Consider the following 23,114-nt stretch of genomic DNA (forward strand, 5'->3'; position numbering starts at 1 on the left):
GAGTATGAGTTTATCATTAATTTTGAAAGCAGCCAACATTGCAGAAGAGATTATGAAAAGCACATAGACCCTAGGCGTCATGATCACAGCTGCCACTAAAATTATTCACCAGGAATGGAAAGACTCCCACTTATGTGTCAGCACTGGGTACCTTCTATTCTTGTGACTTTCAAATGTGAAAGTGTATTTGCATCAAAATGTAAGAAGATAGAATTATTCCTTAGTACATGCAATGTAAATAATTTTCCAAATTAAAATGGAATATATCAGATTCTTTCCAACTGCATGCTCATAGATAATATTTACCCCTATTCTATATTGCTGTATACTAGGATTTTCCGAGTATCCTAATGTTTTTATCCTTAGCTATTTGTTGTGGTTTGTATTTTACAAAACCTCCCTATTTCTTGGTTCCAAAATGTTTTAGCAGAACAATATTTTGGAGTTATATAGCACCTTTCATCTGATGAGCTTATACTACTTTACAGGAAAGAATCCTGTGGCACCTATAGACATATAGATGTTTTGGAGCATGAGCTTTCGTGGGTGAATACCCACTTCGTCAGATGCATGTAGTGGAAATTTCCAGGGGCAGGTGTATATATATATTATATATATGCAAGCAAGCTAGAGATAACGAGGTTAGTTCAATCAGGGAGGATGAGGCCCTGTTCTAGCAGTTGAGGTGTGAAAACCAAGGGAGGAGAAACTGGTTTTGTAGTTGGCAAGCCATTCACAGTAATCCTGACAAACAAAGACTGTGAATGGCTTGCCAACTATAAAACCAGTTTCTCCTCCTTGGTTTTCAACCTCACTGCATAGAGCGCCTCATCCTCCCTGATTGAACTAACCTCTTATCTCTAGCTTGCTTGCTATATATATACCTGCCCCTGGATATTTCCACTACATGCATCCAACAAAGTGGGTATTCACCCACGAAAGCTCATGCTCCAAAACATCTGTATGTCTATAAGGTACCACAGGATTCTTTCCTGCTTTTACAGATCCAGACTAACACGGCTACCCCTCTGATACTACTTTACAGATATTAATGGATTTAACCTCAGCACACTTCTGTGCCCCCCCTGTTCGCTCCACCTGGCTATGCCACTGCCCTCATCTCCCATTGAAAGTTTCAGTTGCAGTTGAGTGCAATCAACACCTTGCACATTCAAACCATAGGAGACGTGTCCACGGTCAGTCAGGAAGTCTGTGGCAGAACTGGGACTAGAACACAGGTTTTTAGTTCTGTGTTTTAGTTCCTAGTTTTCAATGTTAGTAGAACAAGCGAGCATTCTTACCTACCAGTAAGCATTACCTATCTACCTACTTACCTGCCTTGCAGGGGGGTTGTGAGGACTATGGTTGATCTAGTGTCTTATACAGCACCTGAAACACGGAGAATGCTATGAAAATACTGAGCGTTATTTGTATCTCTGCTGCAGACTGTAGTCCAGGACCCTGGCTGGTTTAAATTGGTGCCACTGTATTCAAGCTATGCTAATTTACAGGAGCTGAGTATTAGCCCTGTATATAGGTGCATCATGTTATAAACAGATGTGTACCATACATACTAATACCATTTGCTTATCCATTAGTGCTTTTGATTTTTTTATATTTTAATTAGCTTCCTCAACATCTATTTTATATATAAAGCTTGTGACTGCTGTGGTTTAAATCACACTGGAGTTATTTAGGCAAGTTATTTAGCCAAGTAGTAATTTGATTTTCAGGACTGTTATACTTTCCTAGCAATTGGAAGGATGATGTAAACCAGACTGGAGAAGATTCTTGTCAGAATCCATTGAGATACCTCCATTGTGGCATACACAACAGCAGTTGTTCTAATCCACATTTTCTTCAGGTCACAATTAAAATCGTAGACAATTGTTTTACACAAGGGGAAAAAAATTAGCAGATGCAAAATTCAGACTGTCTCTTTTTTCCTTTTTTGAGCTCTTCCATACTGCAGGTATCCATGCTGCAGCAATAAACTTGTTCCTTTTCCATCCCTACAGGTTTGCTATAACATAGACGATGAGAGAGAAGGGTAAGACATTTATTGCTTTGCGAGAAAGTTTTGCAGCCAGTAATCCAAACCCTTGAAAATCAGGCACGCAACCACAGAGTCAAACAAACAAGAACCCTTTTTCCTTCTTGTTCTGTGTTCATAACTTGTGGAGTTACGAAGGCAACATTTTTTTTATTTTGACTACTGTTTTCCTCCACATGGGCTGGCTTCTTTTTAGATCTGTTTATTTTTACAGTCCATAATAAAATAGTGCATTAAGCAGGTAGGATCAACACAAGGTCAATACAATGTATTGGATCATAACATAAAATAATAATTTTATATTTATGTTAGTACTGTACCTTCCACCTTAAGGAACCTCAAACCACTTAAAAATTATTCCATGTAGGAATTGCTTAAAGCACCACTGAAAAGCAAGAAGCTCTTGGGTGGAACATAGAAGCTCTTTAATAGTGCAGAGCAACATGTGACGCAACTGTGTAGGAGAAGCAGTGGATCCATGTCCAATACAAATGCAGAAGGATTTTAAGTTGGCTGAATACAGTTAGGTCAGCATGTTGGGGCTGACTCCCCTACTCTTGCAAACAAAATGGAATTTTTAATGGTACCAAGTGGCCCAGTCTCAGTTTTGACTTATCCTGAAGATTGTAGCTCCACTATCATAGTGCCCCCTAGCAGCATGCAGAAGCATTAGCTCACTATGAGCGTAGAGGAAGAATGCCTCCTACTTAACCACCACAATAATTTCCTGCAGCACCTTTGGTTTTTCTGGTGTCTCCCAACCAGGTACTGACTGTTTGAGCCTGTTTAAATATAGTGAGATCACAGTCAGAAGTTTAAAGGTTGCAGACTGCAACTTCAACCCCTTTCCATTCTACAAGTTATGAATTCTCTGCATTAACTTCATGTTCCTCCTTCTTTTCTCTATCTTCTTTACAAATGAGCATGGTGTTGCCTTTTAAACAAGTGTAAAGAACAGGAGTTTGGAATACTATTGAGCAAGGGTCGGCCATATAAATTGCAGAGTATTATTGGCCAAGAGAAGCAAAATCTTTCATTCAAACTGATGACATTTCTCTTTCTGTCTGTCTATTTGGATATAATGCAATAATGCTTCCAATGATACATTCAACCAGGTCTGTATTGTCTACGGATCAAAAAATTGGTTGACGGCAGCCATTAATAGGTTCCAGCATAACAATACCCGGTCTCATCTCTACCTATCTTCCCAACAGAGTTTCACATGTTGACACCTTCGATGATTTATCTCTCAAACAGAAGAGAAGGAATAAAATGTGGGGTGGGGGAGGTGAGATGGGGGGCATACAGGATCCCAGCAGGGAAGGAGAGTGGAGAATCTGGTATGGGGAAGGGGGAAATGAGGGAGAACACAGAGCCCTGGCATGGAAGTAAGGGGGAGATGTGGTGCATAGAGTCCCTGGAGAGGGAAATGAGGGAATAGTTGGGGGCATACCCTGGCATGCCGGAGTCCTTGATATAGAGGAAGGTGGGAGAGTGACTGTATAGCGACATCAGCAGCTAGAGCTTTCTTTTTTCATGCTCCTTCCTCATATGTTTAAACAGATACTGGTCTTTGTAAGTTGTGTTTAATATTGGGAAACATTTACCTAACATAGTCATTCTGGGAAATTCAAGAGGCTTGGATAGTTCAGAGAAGGATCAGGATCTAAATCCTTGCAGTTCTTGCTCTACCATTCCTTGAGAAGCTAGTGGGAGTTTTGCTTGAGTATGGACTGAGATATAAACTGTCACTGTTGGCTCCTTCCTTGTTGGAAGGACAGTATTATGACAAAAAGGCTGTGTTGTTATTTTCTAGTAGCAGCATCCTGGTTAAAAGGATGTTCCGGTCTTCAGAGGAGGAGTTTGGCCCGTCGCCTTTGAAACAAATGAAAGAAGAAGGACTGAAAAGAGGTAATAATTAATTATCAGGAAAATAAATGCACTGGTCTGCATTCTTCAGTCATGCAGTCTAGGGCAGTGGTTCTCAAAGCCAGTCTGCCTCTTGTTCAGGGAAAGCCCCTGGTGGGCCGGGCCAGTTTGTTTACCTGCCGCATCCACAGGTTTGGCCAATCGTGGCTTCCACTGGCCGCGGCTCACCGCTTCAGGCCAATGGGGGCTGCAGGAAGTGGCGTGGGCTGAGGGATGTGCCGGCCACCCTTCCCGCAGCCTCCATTGGCCTGGAGCGGCGAACGGCAGCCAGTGGGAGCTGCGATCGGCCAAACCTGCAGATGCGGCAGGTAAAGAAACTGGCCCGGCCCACTAGGGGCTTTCCCCAAACAAGTGGCGGGCCGGCTTTGAGAACCATTGGTCTAGGGTGAACCAGAAATTACTCAAATGAAAATCATAGCGTTACAATGGTGTAAAAATAGAGTAAGTGACAGAAGAATCAGGCCCACTGCCACCACACCAATTATGATACAAGGAGACTTCCTAGAACATGCTAAGGGTAATCAATAGGTACCAGTTTGCATGCTCTCTTGAGAAGGGATAGACAAATGTGGTTGTATAAAATAATAAACTGTCCAGAATGTTTCCCAACTCTTGAAACAGACTTTGAGGTTCAAAAAAAGTTCCCCTGACAAATCCTTCACTACTTATTTTTCATTTGCATTCATCTTGGCACTTTCTTGCTCTGGATAGGACCACAATACAAAGGACACAATACACTGGGTGTAAACGGGTTAGGACTCACCACCCGGCGCCTCCTGCTGGTAACTCTGGGAATTAGCTCGCTTCCAGTGGAGCGCCCCCTGCTGGTGGTGTCCCGTCCGTTGTTCTGTCCTCGGTCGGCGTCTCTGGACCCACGTCGCCCCTTGCTCAGTGGCATCCTCTTTGAGGCCACTGCCCTCCGGCAGTGCCCCTTAGTCTATCTGCACCCCCTTCCGGGGATCGATACTCAGCAGTCCCACATTCCAGCCACAACATACAACCATGTCCAATTGCCTTCTGGGTCTAATCCCTCTTGGCAGGGATCTGGCATGGTATAAAGGTCTCTCCCTACGGCCAATGGCTGGGTGTACTGCAAGGGGGAGTGGGAGACCCAGGCCCGCCCTCTACTCTGGGTCCCGGCCCAGGGACCCTCTGGCATCAGCCTTGCTGTCCTCCTCCTTTTCCTCCTCAGTCTGTTTCCCTGGGCTGCTTCCCCTACGGCCCCTTGAACCCGCTAGGACCTTCCCATCAAGGCCTGCAGCCTGGCGGCTAGGGGCTAGGGGCTAGACCCTTCTAGCCTCCCTGAGCCTGCCCAGCACTGTGCTGTGCTGTGCTGTCCACGGTGTTAGTCTCCGCCTTGGAGACGGACCTTCCCTTTTCAAAGGCCTGGGACAGACTGACTGCGCCTGCTCTGGGCAGCCTTTATATACATCTGAGCCTGGCCCTGATTGACTGTCTACAATCTGGGCCTTGATTGGCTCCCCATAAGTCCTTTTCTAATTGGCTCCCTGTCTGTGCAGACCCCCTGGCCTGCCACAGCTCACTCTCACAGGGAGTGGGGCACTCTGCCCCACTACACTGGGTCAGATACAGAGATCCAAGCTCTTGCTGACTTTATTGGGAGATTAGCCTGAGAAAAAACTGTAAGGATTAAGGATTTAGTCCAGTGAGAGAGCTGCTTTCATGTGACTTTCAGTCAAATATTGCTGAAGACTCCAGAGGTTTGAATAGTTCAGATCAATTAAACCTGCCAATGCGTTGAGATCATGAGTGTGTGTGTGTATCTGTGTCTATCCTTGACAGTATTAAGACAACAAAACACTGATACGTGCTACACATTGGTGTCCTTTCACCTTTTCAGGAATGTCTCTCCATGTGCTTAGATCTGTGATCTTGCTTTGTTGGCCGTAGTGGTGATGTACGTGAATCTTTGAAGGGTACCAGATGTACTAGGTGGATGCTGTTGTCTGCTTAGAATTAATAAGCAGAAAGATTTTTATAAATCAAAATGAAAATGTGAGATAAGCCCAACCAAAGACCCAGATCTGGCCAGACTAAAACCCTGGTCAGTTCAGATTTGGGGGTGTTGGCACCACGCATTGAAAGTAGAGGGGCCAGTTGCCAGGGCTGGGTGTGAAACCCTTTTCTCCCTACCCACTGGGCCCAACAAAGAATTCCTAGCTAACAGCATGGTGAACTGGCATGAGAGAGATACTTGCTTTGATTCCTTCAGTTGAGTGATTAATTTATAATATGGTTCAGGAAGATCACACAGGCATGCACATAGGAGCCATTGTTGTACAGATCAAAGCACCTGTGCAATTCTTGTTCTGTGATTTGTTGTTTTAACGTTATTCAGGATTCACAGCTATGTCAGGGTGAAGAATTCAAAACATAAAACATTTTAATGGTGACAAAATTTGAACTAATTAAAGCCAGCAGCCTCCAGCTGCCCTGTTCACATCCCCATTCATGCAGTGCTACCCAGAGGTTTTACTTTGCTGGTCCCAAGCCAGGCCTCTTCCAGCTTGCTTTCCTGCCCTGGCAGACTTTCTGCAACCTGTCTCAGATTCTCCACCCTGAAGAATGCCTTGTCTTTCTAGCTTATGTCTCTCAAGAAAATCACTCTAAATGACACTAAAATAGTTTGGATTTGTAAAAAGCGACAAAGAGTCCTGTGGCACGTTATAGACTAACAGAAGTATTGGAGAATAAGCTTTTCGTGAGTGAATACCCAGTTCATCAGACGCATGTGACATGGATCTGATGAAGTGGGTATTCACCCACGAAAGTTTACGCTCCAATACTTCAGTTAGTCTATAAGATGCCACAGGACTCTTTGTCGCTTTTTACAGTTCCAGACTAATACGGCTACCCTTCTGATATTTGGATTTGTAGGGTCATGTGAGCTGTTCACATGGAACATAAAACCCACCCTAAAGTCTTGTCTACACTGAGAATTTGCACTGATATAGCTGCACTGGTACAAACCCGAAGTGTTAAGATCCACCAGCGCAAAGCACATCTTTAGTTGTGTAAACTACTTCTTCCTCTTTTTTGTTGCATAAATCACATCTCCTTCCATTGTCAATTATCTATAACCTACAACACAACGCATTGCACTAATTTGTCACACTCTGGTTACTTGTATCATACCTTGGCAGGTTTGAAGGCTGAGAGGCATGAGGCTAAAATTTTCAAAGTGGGTGCCCAAAGTTAGGCTCCTAAATTTCTTTTTCTTTTTATGTGGCATCTCCATTACTGGAGGCTTGCCACCATGTTAGCCCATTCTGTACAGCCCTCTGCTAATCTCTTTGTGGATAATCAGTCCTTTTGATCCACACAGGGTACCACGTCATCCATCCAAGATCTTCTTTGCCTGCATCATGTTCTTCTGCCAACTACTTTCTTTTCCAGTTCCCCTAAACGTGCATCACCTGCTGAACCCCTTAAAATGCTTCCTGCAAATTGAATCTTTCTTTTCATAAGCTCTCAGTATTTGCTGAGTTCCAGTCATCTCCAGTGATTTTTCATTGATTCTGCAATCTATCCATTATTTTTCAGAATTCTTCTGTAACATCATAATTCAAATTTTCATATTTAGACACCTAAATTAGTGGCCTGATTTTTCAAAAGAGCTGAACATCCCAGCAGCTTTGCTTGACTTCAAGGGAGCTGCTGGGTGCTCAGCATTTTTGAAAATTGGGCTGTTTATTTAGACACCTAAATATAGATTTAGGAGTCTATCCTTAGGGACTATATTTGAAACTCTTGGTCTTAGAGCATTAAGTAACACAGTGCAATCCAGAGCTGGGAAGACAGTAGATGCTGAATATTTAGAGTTGGGAACAGATAGCGTTGAGGTTACAGTTTTTCTGATTTGCCCCTACACACAGCTCACTGTCTGTTACTGTATCTAGCCTGTCTCTAACACTGTGATTTATCCTTTGTAAGAGAGACTGGCTAGATGACATGGAAATAGTGACAGTATGATGGACACTTAATCAGATGTGATAAGAGATGTTTGAATCACATAACTGAGTGAATCAATGACAGAATTCCATTCACGCCACTAAAACACCATAAATTTACAACTCCGTGTTCTGTGTACACATAGCAGTGATTCTGGTTCCCCATGATCTCTGTAATGGATCCTTCGTTCAACATAATGTTCTCTGACGGTCTCAGTACACCAAAGAGATTTAACTTTAACTACCCTAACATTAACATTTGATTGAGTGGCTTTCCCCCTTTCGGATGTAAGCTGAAAGTTACATAGGAACTGTTTCCAGTCACCAAAAAGCCATTCTTGAATAAGCAAATAGTGTTACTACAAACCACCAGATAGATTAGGTTACCTACATTTCACTATTACATGGATTTTTAAGGCTTGTACCCATCCCTGGGTGCACTTTATATGGTTCTATAGTAAGGTCCTTAACATTGCTAAATACGAGGAGCAAAAACATCATGATCCCCTGAAGCCCACAGTTTTAAGGCAGAGAATGGACAGTGATCTTGACCGCTAAGTATGAGCACAGTTCAGTCACCCAAAAGCCTGGGCAAAGAAGTTGCAATTCTTTCTAATGTGTCCATGTTCACACTTAAACATATTTCCAATGGGAATTAAAGCCAGTGGCACTGGCTTGCTATAGCAAATACCCTTCTGCCTCTGTCTTACAAAGGAGGTGATTCTATTGTAAAATTAATATAATCTGGTGGAAAATATCCTCCAGGCTCTAAGGGTTAAAAACTAGTCTCTGTTTTTTGTATTTCCAATTTTCAGGTACAAATAATGGCTAGTGCAGTTTGTCACGTGGTTCTCTAAGTATCTGATAGAATATGTATATGTGCATGTAATATACATTAATTGATGCTGAATATCCTGGTGGTTTGAAATAAACTGTCCCTTTAGAAAAATAATTATCAATATCTTACACATCTGTCTAAAAAAGTTTAACCTACTGCAGTTACAAGTGACACCTAAGATTCATATAAGTGAAGAGATTTGACAAAGAAATGTGTTTTTCTAATTTTCAGTTTGTTTACTTTACTTGTGTCAGCACTTTATGTAGAGTCTTTCACCGTTTCCCCTGAATATCCAGCCAATCGGTCTCCTCTTTTATCTGTGTGGGTGTTTAGCGCAGCAAGAGGGGAGAAAAAAAAACATCTAGATCAGACAGGAAACTGTGATTGCAAACCCACAAAAATTGGCAGGGGTCTGAGGAGGATATTTTCAAAGCCACAAAGGGCAGATGAAAATCAATGGGAAGTAAGTGCCTAACTGCCATTTGTGCCTTTGAATAACTCCCCTGTAGTGCCTGAAATTACGTTTAACTCATTCTGTGACATTGACTGGATTTCATTTTGAGGGTGCATATTTAAAGTTGCCAAAATGGTAACATCAAAGAATGTTACTTTTTTTTAAACTTACTTTTTTCTCAGGGTATTGGCTAAAGGCAAATTTAATTTACGAAGTAAACTTGCCTTTTCTGAATTCCTTTCCCTAGCCTTTTGGCTAAAGGTTAGAGAGGTGCAAATCTTATAAATAGGTTGCAGAGAGAACTGGTTATAATTTCAGTCGTTTGATCCCATGATTCAGCCCAGAGACTGAAAATCTACAAAGCAATAGCTCAAATGCTCTTTAACTGGGACTTCCCATATTTCAATAAAACTATTGATTAATCTTAAATTCATAAAAACATGGATTCCTCAAAAATTTAATGTAATTGGTTTAATTTTCTTTGTGTATTTCCAAACTAGCCAATATGCCTCCCGCAAGTTTACATCAGTGTTTACAGGAGATGGTGTTATTTTTTAACAACAACATCTGGCTTTCATTATTTGTGTTGATTTGTCATTGATTCAAGATGTAATATTTGGCTTCCTATTTAATAAGACGTATTTCATCTGCTCAGTTGTCTGTGCCTGCTCCAAATTTGATCCTTGCTCTTTCAGTGCTTCTGTACGTGAGAAAAGAGACTGATGAAGTGTTTGATGCTTTGATGCTAAAGTCACCCACAGTGAAGGGGCTAATGGAAGCGGTAAGTATCTTACATCCCTACCTCATTAATCTTCCACTGAAAGAAAAATCTTGAGATTCTCAAAGTATTACTTAAAACACATAGTGCACACACAAAGCCATCCTCATACATATTTAACTGCTTCATAAAGACTTTCTGGAGCATGTCTCCTTATCTGAAATTCACTACTGTCAGCAGGTCAATGAGATAAGACTAATTCGTACAGCTGATTTATGGGTCTTGAGAAACTGAGGTAATTAACAAATGCCTGAAGAAGAAAATAGGGTCAGACTGCGTGTTCCAACATGCCTCCCTATGCAAGAGAGATTCAGAGCTCTTTAAACCTTTGCCTGTAGCAACTGCATGTGTGTCCACTGCTAATGCTCTTTAACCTTAGGATACTGACTGTGAATATCCCTTTTCCTGGGGCTTTCGTGGGGTTGCTCTGCTGGGGGTGAAAGGATTGTTAATGGTTACTTGGCAAGAGCCAATCCTCTCCTCTCCTTGATACCTTCTGCCAGCAACTCCCTTTCTTTTCCAGCCTTCCAAAGTGACCTGCCTTCCCTTTATGAACTGTCTGCGCCCACTCTGCTTCTCTGCTTTCGCTTTGCTGCTACTTGCAATCCAGTGATCCCTGATCAGCAGTGGATACCTCCAAGTTTAATCTTAGTTTGATGACCTGGCACAAGTCAAGGTCATATTGTGAGGTCTGGTGGGGTGCAGGGAAGACCCCAGAGTGGAGAGGGGATGGGAAATGTCAGATTGCCAGTGAGCTGTGGGGAGGATGGCTGGGTGAGGCAGAGAGGTTAAAATTTAGTTAAGAAGAGAAATGGGAAGGGGACAGGATCACCAACTTAGAGCTTGTTTCCAGGTCCTCAGCTATGAGCACTAAAAAAATACACTGGGACTGTCAGGGTTAATGTTGGGCTTGTTCTTGTATACGGCCCAACAGCAGAGGTCTAGAACAAAATGTGCTGGGTTACAGTCCCCTGTAACAGGCCAGTAGCAGGGGAGAACAGATGGCTGACTAATGAAGTAGTTCTAAGGGCCCTGAAAAGTTTGCTGTCTAATTAATAATGTTATAACAGGATCTGTAAAAGCAGCAAAGAGTCCTGTGGCATCTTATAGACTAACAGACGTCGATGCATCTGACAAAGTGGGTATTCATCCATGAAAGCTCATGCTCCAAAATGTCTGTTAGTCTATAAGGTGTCACGGACTCTTTGCTGCTTTTACAGATCCAGGCTAACACGGCTACCCCTCTGATACATAACAGGATTTGATCTTGTCGTTGTAGCTGAGCTCCAGGTGGGTTATCATCAGTTTAGACCTAAACGTCCTCTTCATCTCTGTGCCTATTCGCTAGGCAATGTGCATTTGAAAAGATAGGAGAAATAGCTCAGAGACAGAAAAAGTTCCTGTTTCCTGTCCACAGGCATGGCTGTGGGTTCGGTAATATGTTTTTAGCACTGATGAAATCTAGTCTGGGAGTGAAATGTTCATTTTAGTGATCTTGAACACATTCTGAAAACAAACCTTCTGGTTGGTAGGCAGAATGGTGGTATGATGGGGACATCCATACCAAACGCTGTTTATTTGCATGCACCATGTATTCTCCCCACAGTCTTTCCAGCAGTTCATTTTATGAGAAGGTCATTTGTATTTTTACACACTCTAAACTCAGTAATAAGGTTTGACAGAATAAGGCTCAAACTCCTGAATAATGAAGGGTTCCCTGAGTGATCCTAATTCAAACTCTGCTTTTGTATTTACAAGTTATTCATTTTTCTTGTATCTCACACTTCCTGATCTTTGGCGTTCTCCGCATTTTCCATGACACTTTACAGTATTTTCTCAGCCTTAGGGTTTATTTTATTCTTCTCCTTCCTATCACTTTCCAAAAGAACAGTCAATTTCCTACTCAGATTACTCTTTTCTGGGGAATAGCTACCGTCTCAGGTTTCAGAGGTAGGCGGACTCAAAGACGTGATGCAAATATTCATCCTTTGTATGCTTGCCTTTTACTCGAGGCACTCGTGGTCAGCAGAGAACAGTTATACATATCAGTAGTGTCTAGAAAAAAAGATCAGCAATCACAAAACACTGCTTTCCTGCTGATTGCTGACTGTCAGGGGCCTACTTCTGCTTTTGCTTGAGTTGATTTTAAATCAATGTCATTCCATTGATTTCAATAGAGTACTTCCAGAATTACACTCTGTAGGACCAGAAGGGGCCATTTGCTTTATTCTAGCTGCAGAGGGAAAAAATCAGGCATCTCCCAAGCAGGGAATTATCTCTCCCATGGTTACTAAAAAGTAACAAATGAACCTGTCTGGACAAAAATTGGAATATAATGGGTCAGATGTACTGTCTGAGTGCAACTTCCCCATGGAATCACCTGCGCTGCAGAGAGACGGCAGTAATTTTAACTCCCAGCCAGAGAGGAATCAATACACCTCCCAGCCAGCCGGCCATTCTGAACTTCATGCTTTGTGGGCTGTGCTGGTGATCTCCAAGACCCCAGTGGAGCAGGAATTCCAGGTCACGTTTCCTGTGCCACTGTATCCCTGCTGCTACAGGCTGGCTTTCCTCTGCTGGGTACCTGCAGCCCAGAGAGTCAAGAGAGTCGAGTTAGTTTTAGTGAAATTCTCCCCTCCCTGTGAACTCCAGACCAAAGAGGCGTTATGCAGGAAACCGAACAGGAAAGGGGTGGCAACCTTTTTGGCCCAAGGGCCACATCTGGGTATGGAAATTGTATGGCGAGCCATGAATGCTCACAAAATTGGGGGCTGGGGTGCAGGATGGGGTGAGAGCTCCAGCTGGGGGTGTGGGCTCCGGGGTAGAGCCAGAAATGAGGAGTACAGGGTGCAGGAGGGAGCTCTGGGCTAGGGCAGGGGGTTGGAGTGGCAAAATGAGGTCTCTGTCTGGGCATGGAAGCTCTGGGGTGGGGCTGGGGATGAGCGGTTTAGGGTGCAGGAGTGTGCTCTGGGCTGGGACCGAGGGGTTTGGGGGGCAGGAGAGGGATCAGGGCTGAGGCAGGGGGTTGGGGCATAGGAGGAGGACAGGGGTGTAGGCTACAGACTCCCAGAAGCAGCAGCATGTTCCCCCTTCAGCTCCTATGTGGAGGTGCAGTGCCAGCTAACAGGGTGGGTGCAAGGATGTTTCGTGCCCTAGGCGAAACTTCCACCTTGTGCCCCACTCCCAAGCCCTGTGGCAGCTCTTCCCCTCCCTCCATCCTAAGGCGCACCCCCCTGCAGCAGCTCTCCACCCCCCCCCACCCTGAGATGCCCTCCCTGCAGTAGATCCCCTCTCTTCCCTGTGCCCCCTCCCCCGCGGCAGCTCCCCCTAGCCCGGGGAGCCGTGCGGCAGCTCACTGCCCCAGCTCACCTCTGCTCTGCCTCCTCCCCGAGCACGTCGTTGCCGCTCCACTTCTGCCTTCCAGGTTTGCAGCGCCAATCAGCTGTTTGGTGCCGCAGGCCTGGAAGGCAGAAGAAGTGGAGCGGCAACGACGTGCTCGGGGAGGAGGCAGAGCAGAGGTGAGCTGGGGTGGGGAGTTCCCCTGTGTGCTGCCCCCCCTTACTTGCTGCAGGCTGCCCTCCCCGCGGTGCCCTGCCCCAGCTCCCTCCACCTAAATGCCGACGATGACCGGGGCGGCCGAAGATCCAGCCACCGCAGTTGCCGCCAAAGGATCTGAAATGCTGCCCCCCAAATGCTAGTGCCCTAGGCAACCGCCTAGGTCGCCTAATGGGTTGCACCAGCCCTGCCAGCCAGGCAGTTCTGCATGCTGCCCCGTCTGCAGGTGCCATCCCTGCAGCTCCCATTGGCCGTGGTTCTCAGCCAATGGGAGCTGTGGGGGAGGTGCTTGGGGCTGGGGCAGCGTGCGGAGCCCCCGGGCTGGGAGCCAGAGGGGAGACATACCACTGCTTTCGGGAGCCATGGCACACCCGGAGCAGAGCAAGCCCTTGACCCCGCTCCCCAGCTGGGACACTGGAGTGGGGCAAGCCCCAGACCCTGCTCCCCGGCAGCAGCTCGAGGGCTGGATTAAAACATCTGATGGGCTGGACATGGTCTGCAGGCCGTAGTTTGCCCACCCCTGGAACAGGGATTGGTGGAGTGAGGAGATATAACCCACTGCACAGGCAGGGGACAGGCTGCAGGAAGAGAAAGATTAGACAAAAACAACCAAAATCTCTAAACTAACATCATCCTCACAGCTTCTCCCTTTGTCCCATGTCTTATGTCAATTTACATTCAGACAGCAAATTGCTCTGAGCAGGGACCCTGTCTTTCTTTATGTAAACACAGAAGGTGCTATTTGTGCTTAACAAATTCGTAATAGAAAGAAAGATGTTTAAAGATAGTGTTTTAGGCCAATATTGGCCTATGTGATATCAACAGATCGCTTACTCAAAAGACTATAAAGTGCCAAGGATATTTTTTAGCTATTTAGGAGTCTCGTTCATTGTTATAGTAACGACAGGAGAGCTCCAGGGCCAGCGCTTCCGTTAGGCGACCCTAGGCGGTGGCCTAGGGCGCCAGGATTCGGGGGGTGGCATTTTGTCATCTCCCCACGGAGTGCACAGGCGCTTCCAGTTCCGCTCCCGTCGCGCCACCGAAGAAGGACCTTCTGCCGATGTGCCGTGGAAAACAGCAGCAGGCAATTGAGCAGCTCAATGACTGCCGCTGTCGTCTGCGGCACCAGCAGGGTCCATGTGGGCCAGTTAGTGCACAACATGCTAGTGCGCACTAGAATTTACATGCCTCTAGTGCGGACTAACATGCCACATGGACAACCCCTTAGTTATCTGAGGCAATTGGCCAATATTTTAAGGGTGACCACTCGAACTAGGAGCAATGAGATGAAATACAGGAAGGGAATATGAAGGCTGAATGTTAGGATAATGTTCCTAACAGAGAGGTCTATTCTACTGTGTTATAGTCTCCCTGAGGAAAGGGTAGAAGTCCTATTATTTGGGTTATTTATAATGAGACTGGTGACAGCTCCAGAGAATATTCTGCATACTAGCCTACTTTGGAAGGATCCCTACTCCCAACTCTCCTGCTTTGGAAGAGGGTGTAAAATGAGATGCCCTGACAGTACATCTCTAAATTCTCTGATTCTATAACAGCACTTTAAGATTCTAGCACGTTTGCTGTGGCTGCTCCTTTTCAGAGCCTTCTGAATCAGAGGTTTTCCCATAACCCCGCTCTAAGCCCTGCCTCTATAGTTTACTATTCTAAGTAGTTGGCAGAATCTTTAGTGGTTCCTCAGAAATGTGCTTAACTCAATCAACTTCAGGTATTTCCCAAAGCCCAGTAATCCGGACACGTTATATAAATCCTGCACCTGCCCTATGGTTTGGCAAATGAGGCATTCCCCCAAAGTATCTCCTAATAATATACATAGAATGGGACATCCCAAACCACTTCCAAAAACATGTGGTACATGTATCTTAGGTCCACTGAGGCTTCCCAGGAAGGCTTTGCCTTGGTATGTGCAGTATGCTATGCATTAGCTGCTGTCAAACGGCCTTGGGACAAGGAGATTTTCTTTTCCATGTCTGCCTGACATTTTCAGTAAACATTGCCAAGGGACAGAGATAAAAATTCAGCAACTCTTTCATGTAGCTGTGTTAATAGCTTGTTAAAATAGTGACATTTAAGTCATCATTAGGCTTCAGAGTCAGCTCCCCAATGAGGTGAAAGGGGCAGTCTGTATCTGTCACACACCTATTAGTTGAGCCTGTCTGCAGACTCAGGCAGACACTGCTGCACCACTTTACATTTGAGTAACATGTTCAAGGATTTCTTCCCAACCAACAGGTATAGACTCTTAATGCTTTTTTTCAAATGAAAGTGTAGACTTGGGAACACCCGAGAGCAGCAGCCACTTACCTGATATTATCTGACCCCTGGTCACTACTCAACAAGGATTGCAGGATTCTGTGTTTCTCCAGTGCCTAGCAAAATGGGTCCATGACTCAAGCTCCTGGGCGCAACAGTAATACAGATAATAAGGGGAAAATAAAAGGAGGAAATGGGAATTTGATGCCTGGCAATGGCAGCTACTCTTACGGATTCTCTTGCCTCTTCTTGAATTACAGTGACAGGGCAATTTGCCTTCTGTGTACTTTTAAACCTCCCCTCTTTTAGCAATCAGACTTCGACACTTTTTCTATCACTTCTGGTTTTCATTTCAGCTAAATTACTTTCAGAGCTTCACCTTTTAGCCTTAATCTGCTGTCTCTCTTTCTTCCCTCCTCTCCCAGACAGTATGCACATCTATAGGTATGTTCACCTCTTGACACTTGTAACCACCCTGCCTCCTTGGTGGAGAATAAAAAGCAGTGAAAGAGCTTTCCCGAGTAGCAGTACTGACTGTGATTAGCTTGATAAGGATACTGTCTAAGCCTTCAATACTGCAACGTCAGCTACATGCCCACAGCAGCCCACCTGCTTCGATCACAATGCAGGATTGGAGTCTAACTTTGTAAGCAGTTACATGCTGTTAACTAAGGAACAAACCTCACCTCTCAAGCCTTCTTCATGTTAGCAGAGTGTTAACTGGTTTTTAATGCAAATCAGTTTAGAACATCTTAACCATCCTTCTGTGAACAATGGGCCTGGCCCTGCAAGCTGCTGCATGGGCTTGGGAGATACTGAGAACCCCCACTCCCATGGAAACCAGTGGGAATTGAGAGTGCTCAGAATCTTGCATGATCTTTTTAGCATTACCTGTGTCCTTTCTCTCTCCTATCCCTCTTCATGTTTGATAAACCCACCTGTTATGTTTTGTTTACGTTAGATTGTGAGCTCTTTGGGACAGGGACTGTGCTTTACTATATGGCTGTGAATTTCCTAATGTGATAGGTCCTTGGTCCTCATGGAGACCTCTTGGTGTTATTGTAATACGAATGCTAATATGAGACCAGGCCTAGCATTAGCACATCCAGCCATTTCCAGAGGCAATGAACCATGTCAGAGCCATGACTGAGAGCACCAGCCTGACAAAGCACAGCCCTAATAAAATTGACAGTTTGCAAATTTCACATGGAAACCACACTGCCAAAATTTAAACTGCATCACATTCCTTATGGGGTCTAAAACCAGATGTGTGGATGGCACCTGAATCTCTTATCAAATCTCCCTGATCTAGTCTTGCGGTTCCTACCAGGCCCATTGTCAGAGTGGCCAGACACAGACATTTGCAGTGCCCAACACGTTTTATTGGTCCTGAAAAATCCAGGAATTATACTATATATTCTTGAGCGACATCTGTTGGTGCCTTATTTATTAGCTTTTACACAACACCCATCATGTCCAAGCACTTCTCAGATAAATTAGATCAGTCTTTCAATGTCCCTAAAGACTTCCTAGGAGGCTCTGGTCATGACCACTCCTTGATGTTAGGAAGCTATGTTTTGATTTTTGTAGTAGCATTTGCCTTTACTTCTGAGACTGCCTTTAGTGCTGGAGTACTGAGTATTTGTTGCTCTTCATTCTCCATTTCACAGCAATTATTCTCATTGAGCTTTTGAAAACATTCCATTTTCTCAAAGTCATGCTGAACTGACGCACACACACACACACAGTCTTCAATTAGGCCACATTGTCCATGAAAGTAGGTTGGTGGTGGCCCTTTTAACATGGGAAATATATATATATATATATATTTGCTAAAAGAGTCTGCATGAGTTGGTGCTTCAATATCTTATCCTAAAGGTACAGAATGTTTTTCCTATTCCTCGTTTATCTTTAATTCTTGTTGTTGTCATTGTTTAATGATTTCAGATATCTGAGAAATATGGGCTTCCAGTAGAAAAGATTGCAAAACTTTACAAGAAAAGCAAAAAGGGGTAAGAGAAAGTAAAACCTTAACTAATCATTATGATTTTTTGGTACAGTAGTGCTCAGAGACTGCAGCTAAGATCATGGCCCCATTGTGCTCTGTGTTGTACAAATGCCTAATAGGAAGCAAGTCCTGAACCCAAATAGATGACAAAGCGTGAACAATATTGAAAAAGTTGATCTCTAGTCTGTGTCTGGAGCACGTAGGTTCAGAATGTATGGACTAAATGGGGTACAGCTGGGTATCAAGCCCATAATGGGGTGAGAGCAGAGTCCTGTGCAGACCATATCAGTAATCTTTATGATTTTCTGGCCTATTGGTTCTCCAGCCTTTAACTAGTGGGTGTGTGCAGAATGGACTTGGCAGGATGTAGGGTTTCCTGGAATAGTCTATGTCCCCAGAGCTGAAAGTTTGACAGGGAGCAGGTAGTTGAGGGACGGGTAGAACTATGTTCAGTATTAGAACATTAGCTCAGTAACTTTAGACCTTTTGCAATGATTCAAATGTACCAATATTTTAAAAACAACCAACCTCCCACCTCCCAAACTTAATATCCTGACTTCCAATGTTTACTTTGGAATAATGATAATATTCTAGTAACATCATTTTTAATTAATTGGCATCTATTTACAGCCTTAATTCTACCTGAACAAAGTGTTCTGGGGCGGGGGGGGGGGGGGGGGGGGGCAGAATTTCGATGGCTTCCAAAGAAATTCCAGTTTGCTTTTTAAGTCAGCTTCTTCCTAACACCATATTCAGCTGTTACGTTTCCTAGAAGAAGCTATTTTTGTCAAAACGAACGAGGAAACATTATAGTCTCACATACAAGCTGACCTTTACAGCAGCCCACCACATGTGGTGTAGCTCAGGCTTCACACCCAGCTACAAATCATTTCCCAAAGATCATTGACTCACACAGCAGTAACCCTCCATGTGTATATACAGCAGGCTGGGAGTAGCAAGATGAATTTGGGCAGCCCAACTCCTGTGCAGGCAAATATGAGCTACTGGGGCAGGGAGAGTGGGGAAGCTTTGTTAGAGTTGCAGGATGCAGAAGCTTTGGCTGTAGCTCTACGTCAAGGCAGTTTATAAACTCCACCGATGTCCTGCCCCTGGCAGCTCTCTTTTGTCCTGCAGAGCTTATAAGTACTACAGGAGACCCAGCTCTGGCAGCTTCCTCTAGTCCAGAGGCTATAAGTAAAGAAAATAAAACAAACAAACTAAATCCATTCTCCCACCCCCATTGAGATTTCACAGTGCATGGCCGAAGGAGGGGATGTGGGAGGGGGCTATTCTATTCTCTTCAGGAAGAGGAAGAGATTTCATCAGTGGGACTCTGAAACAGATTGCTGTATGTCCCTTATAGCTTCTCGCCCATGCAGTTTGGGGTCAGTCAGGATTAGGCAGCGAATACACCTAACCAGGCAGCATTGCTTTGGGCAAGAGTGCAGAATCTTCCCCTTGATTGGCCATGTATGTAAGAATACTGATTTCTTCATTTTCACCAGAATCTTGGTAAACATGGATGATAACATCATTGAGCACTACTCCAATGAGGACACTTTCATCCTGAACATGGAGAGCACCGTGGAAGGCTTCAAGATCACGCTGACTGAGATCTAGCCCAGCTCAGGGCCCTTTCCTGAGGAACCACAGCATTTCATCCTTGTTGTGAAGAAGAACATTCCCCGGGACCCTGGCAGACTTGTCGACGCTGATCAGAGAAGCTGTTACAAAAATGCATTGAAAATGTTGCCCACTTTGTTATTCAACACTAAAAACAAACCCAACAAACAGTGACTTGATTCTGTCAAGCAGGAGGCCACACGTTCACTTGACCCCTTATTTATTGCTCCCCCCTCTTCAATGTACAAACGATTACCAGACCAGTCACCCCCGACTCATGTGAAATAGCAACTTTTGAACCCAGATGTTAAAACAGTACAAGTGCCCCCTAAATGAGGGAAAGGAATTGGATTGGTCCAACTTGGGAAATCTGGTTGAAATCGCTTTAACGATAGCCCCCTCCACAATCAGTTGCCAGAAAATCTGATGCTACTAATTGGTGCAGTGCTAAAGATGGGGAAAGTGGCCAACTGAATTCACCTGCTCAGAATGATGCCTATTGCTCTGTAGTGCACAGTCTTGCCAAATACTTTGGTAGTTCTCCGCACGTAGCAACGAGGACGTGTAAGTGAGCATTCATCTATATTGTAATTTGTAAGTAAGCTGAAAAAAATACCATTTTAACCTTGTATATAATGTTTATAATATGCAATAATATATTTTAACCTACTGTACATGGGCATGTTTACTACCACTGCGTTTTTTTGTGTTTGGATTAAGGGTGAACCGAGTCTCTCCTCTCTGAGAGGTTTAGATTTCTGCAAACTGCTGAGAGGTGAGGCTGTGCTGGGAAGCTAATATTCACATCTGATTCATGGGTTTGGTTCAGTATTTATACTGGAATATTTATAAGTATCAGGCCAAATTCCTCCCGGGTGTAACTCTATTAACTTCAAAGGGCTAAATTTGGGGATGAATTTGGTCCATTGCCTCTAAAAGTTGAATGCACTCAATTGTTTGGGTTCTATTGGTGTGTGTCTTTTTTTTTTCTCCAAAATACTTTCCTTTCTGCCTCCATGCTGGTCCATTTTAGTCATGTTGTTGCAATGGCCACCTGCAGAAATGTTTGCCCAGGTTAATGGGCCTGATTCTCTCTTGCTTTGCACCTCGTATTGTCATTGCCATCTGTGCAAAGGTGGGTGTAAAATGCTGCCAGTCTGATCTGGTGGTATTGTTTTAACACTTGCTTTGTACAGATGTAAGCTCCCAACCCTGTACTCACATATGTAGTCCTATTGACATCAATACTTGGCAACAGTAGTTCAGCATGTACGTACCCATTTGCAGGACTGGAACCCAGGCACGGTTCAGGGGAGACTCAAACCCAACATATCCAGAATCTGCTTTTTGCTGTATTTCTGTCTGCACTGTAGATCTTCTATTTTTTTATTTCCCCTCCCCAGCTGAAGCTTGCTCTGCATTAAGTAGTGCTAAATGGTGTGTCATGACCTTTTCATACCACACACAGTCCTACACGGCTGCTTTTCTCACCTACCTGTGATGAGGTATAATAGTGGACACGCTGAGGAATAGGAATCTGGTGGTATTTGAATTTGGCTTTTGTTTGGAGCAAGGATCTACCCGACTTGGGCCAGATCTTTATTTCTGACTCTTCATAAAAAGAAGTGAATTCTGGCAGGTTAGATTCAGGCCTGGGTATGATGCATAGTCCTGCTGAGTTGATGGATTTGTTCTTGTATTTTTCTTTTTTAAATGGAAGAATTTTCTGGGATTCTAAGGCATCTCACAAGGGCCCAGTGGGGCTATTCATGTACTTAAAGTTAAGCCTGTGAGTAAAGGTAAATAAGCCTATGAGCCCTTTGATATCAGGCAAGCTCTTTTATCTATTTTACCCATCTGTGGCTTTTGATACTAGACTATTTAGTAATACACATCAATTTGGCAGATGTCAGTGGGGATTCTGGATTCACCACATAGTTGACATAGATAAAGAAAGACTCAGCAAAACCTGCATATGGAGCAGCAGTGCTTGGGTTAATAATGGACTTTGCATTCCCTCCCCCAGGAATGTGTTTATTCCTTCTTGCCTGCATAATTGATACGATATGAATGTCCTGTGGGTTGCAGTGTGTCCCACTGTCCTGGAGCACTGCTGCTTGCTAGCTTAGGACGGGTGAGAACTGTAGGGTTTTAGGAAATGTGAACAGGGGTGAGACAAAACATCTTTCTAATCCCAGGCTCAGGAGCTGCAGCTTGTGCACAATCTGCAAAAGAGAAGGTGCATCCAAGATTAACTGAAAAGATTTTGTAAAATATACTTCAGAATAAAATGTTTAGGATCCCATGACAGTGATACAACGGCCAAATCCTTCTGGCTTTACTCACACAGGAAGCCTGCCTGAAGCTAAAGACCTCTTTGGATGAGTACGGCAAGCAGGATTTGGCCCGATATAGAGACAGGTTTAACAGTGACTAATATAGCTACATTAAGCAAATCTGATAATCGTTTCTTCTTCAGCGTTACTGATCTGAAGTTTAGGAGCTCCAGCGGATGGCATCACAAACACCTAAAGCGTTACAGAGAACAAAGCTTGCTGCCCTGCTTTAGGTTTTAGTGACAGCATGAGTTGTGGAAGGAGAACCACAGGACCCTGAACTTGCCTTTCAGGGCTTTTCATCAAAAGGAGCAGTTCAAGTCACAGGAAGGCCCAGTGCCAGTAACTCAAGCTCCTAGAACAATGGGAGAGCACCTCCGTCCAGTCTAAATATCCATTACACATTGGTTCAAAGGCTTCAGCTGGCCTGGAAAAATCCCATGCATTTATTTACATTCATACTGGTTAAAACATGTATCCGTCATCAAATCCTATGATGAATAACATAGCTTACATTTAAAATGTGCTCCTAATTTAAATGGGAGTGAGCTTTGGCAATGGTGCAACAGAGGACAAAAATGCCTGTGTTAGCTTGCTGGGTTGGGGTTTTGTTTTTTTTTTTTTTTGACACTTTGTGGTTATTGGTTTAAAAGAACAAAAGTCTCCTCCTGCAAACGAAGAGTCCTGAATATGAACTAGTGGAGTCCGAAAGGCAGCTGGTGCATGGAGCGCTTTACACTAAGGGCAGCTTAGTGTTTACAGATGTTACACTAGTTTTTAAACATTCCAATAGGACTGTGCATAGAAGCTGTCCCACAAAAGACCAAAGCTATAATGCAAGCAGTAGTACTTCCTGAGCGGTCAGTGGTTCATTTAATAAATTTGTTTGTATAGCCGTCCATTGAATGCCTTATTATGAAAGCCAAACTATGCAATAAAAATCTGAAGTCTGATGCTGCTCCAACATATTTCAGCTGCTTATAGCCCAAAGCAAATGCATAGAATCGTAACCCGTTTTGAAGGCTACATTTTTTGTTGTGGGGAAAGAGCGCCTCTTCCTCCTCCTCCCCTCTCACCTCCCCCCTCCCCAAGATTAGTGATAACTACTATTTGGTGAGGTTTGGAGAATTTTTGCCACTGAAGGGCACACACTCAGAAAAAAAATTGACTTTTCGTCCTTGTGTGTATCTCCTGCGCTCTCTTCTCTTGCACAGTGTGTTGATCAAGGAACTACAGATGATATTGTTTCAGACACTGTTCCTGTTTATTTTCCTCTATTTCGTGCTATGGATTGTTTA

At 44.0% G+C, this 23,114-nt stretch overlaps 1 protein-coding gene across 3 annotated transcripts in view; it reads left to right on the forward strand.

The window, feature by feature from the left end:
- GRHL2 (grainyhead like transcription factor 2) overlaps positions 1-22,731 on the forward strand; it is a 148,261-nt gene extending 125,530 nt beyond the window's left edge. For all 3 annotated transcript variants that reach the window (XM_032778504.2, XM_032778505.2, XM_032778506.2), the window contains exons 12-16: positions 2,019-2,050; positions 3,870-3,964; positions 9,941-10,026; positions 17,797-17,861; positions 19,363-22,731. In XM_032778504.2, coding sequence (XP_032634395.1) covers positions 2,019-2,050; positions 3,870-3,964; positions 9,941-10,026; positions 17,797-17,861; positions 19,363-19,477 — 393 coding nt within the window. In that variant the 3' untranslated portion in view covers positions 19,478-22,731. The remainder of the gene's footprint in view (positions 1-2,018; positions 2,051-3,869; positions 3,965-9,940; positions 10,027-17,796; positions 17,862-19,362) is intronic.
- The last annotated feature ends 383 nt before the right edge of the window (positions 22,732-23,114 follow it).

The sequence above is a fragment of the Chelonoidis abingdonii genome, chromosome 2 (genome assembly GCF_003597395.2).
Source record: "Chelonoidis abingdonii isolate Lonesome George chromosome 2, CheloAbing_2.0, whole genome shotgun sequence".
Lineage (NCBI taxonomy): Eukaryota > Metazoa > Chordata > Testudines > Testudinidae > Chelonoidis > Chelonoidis abingdonii.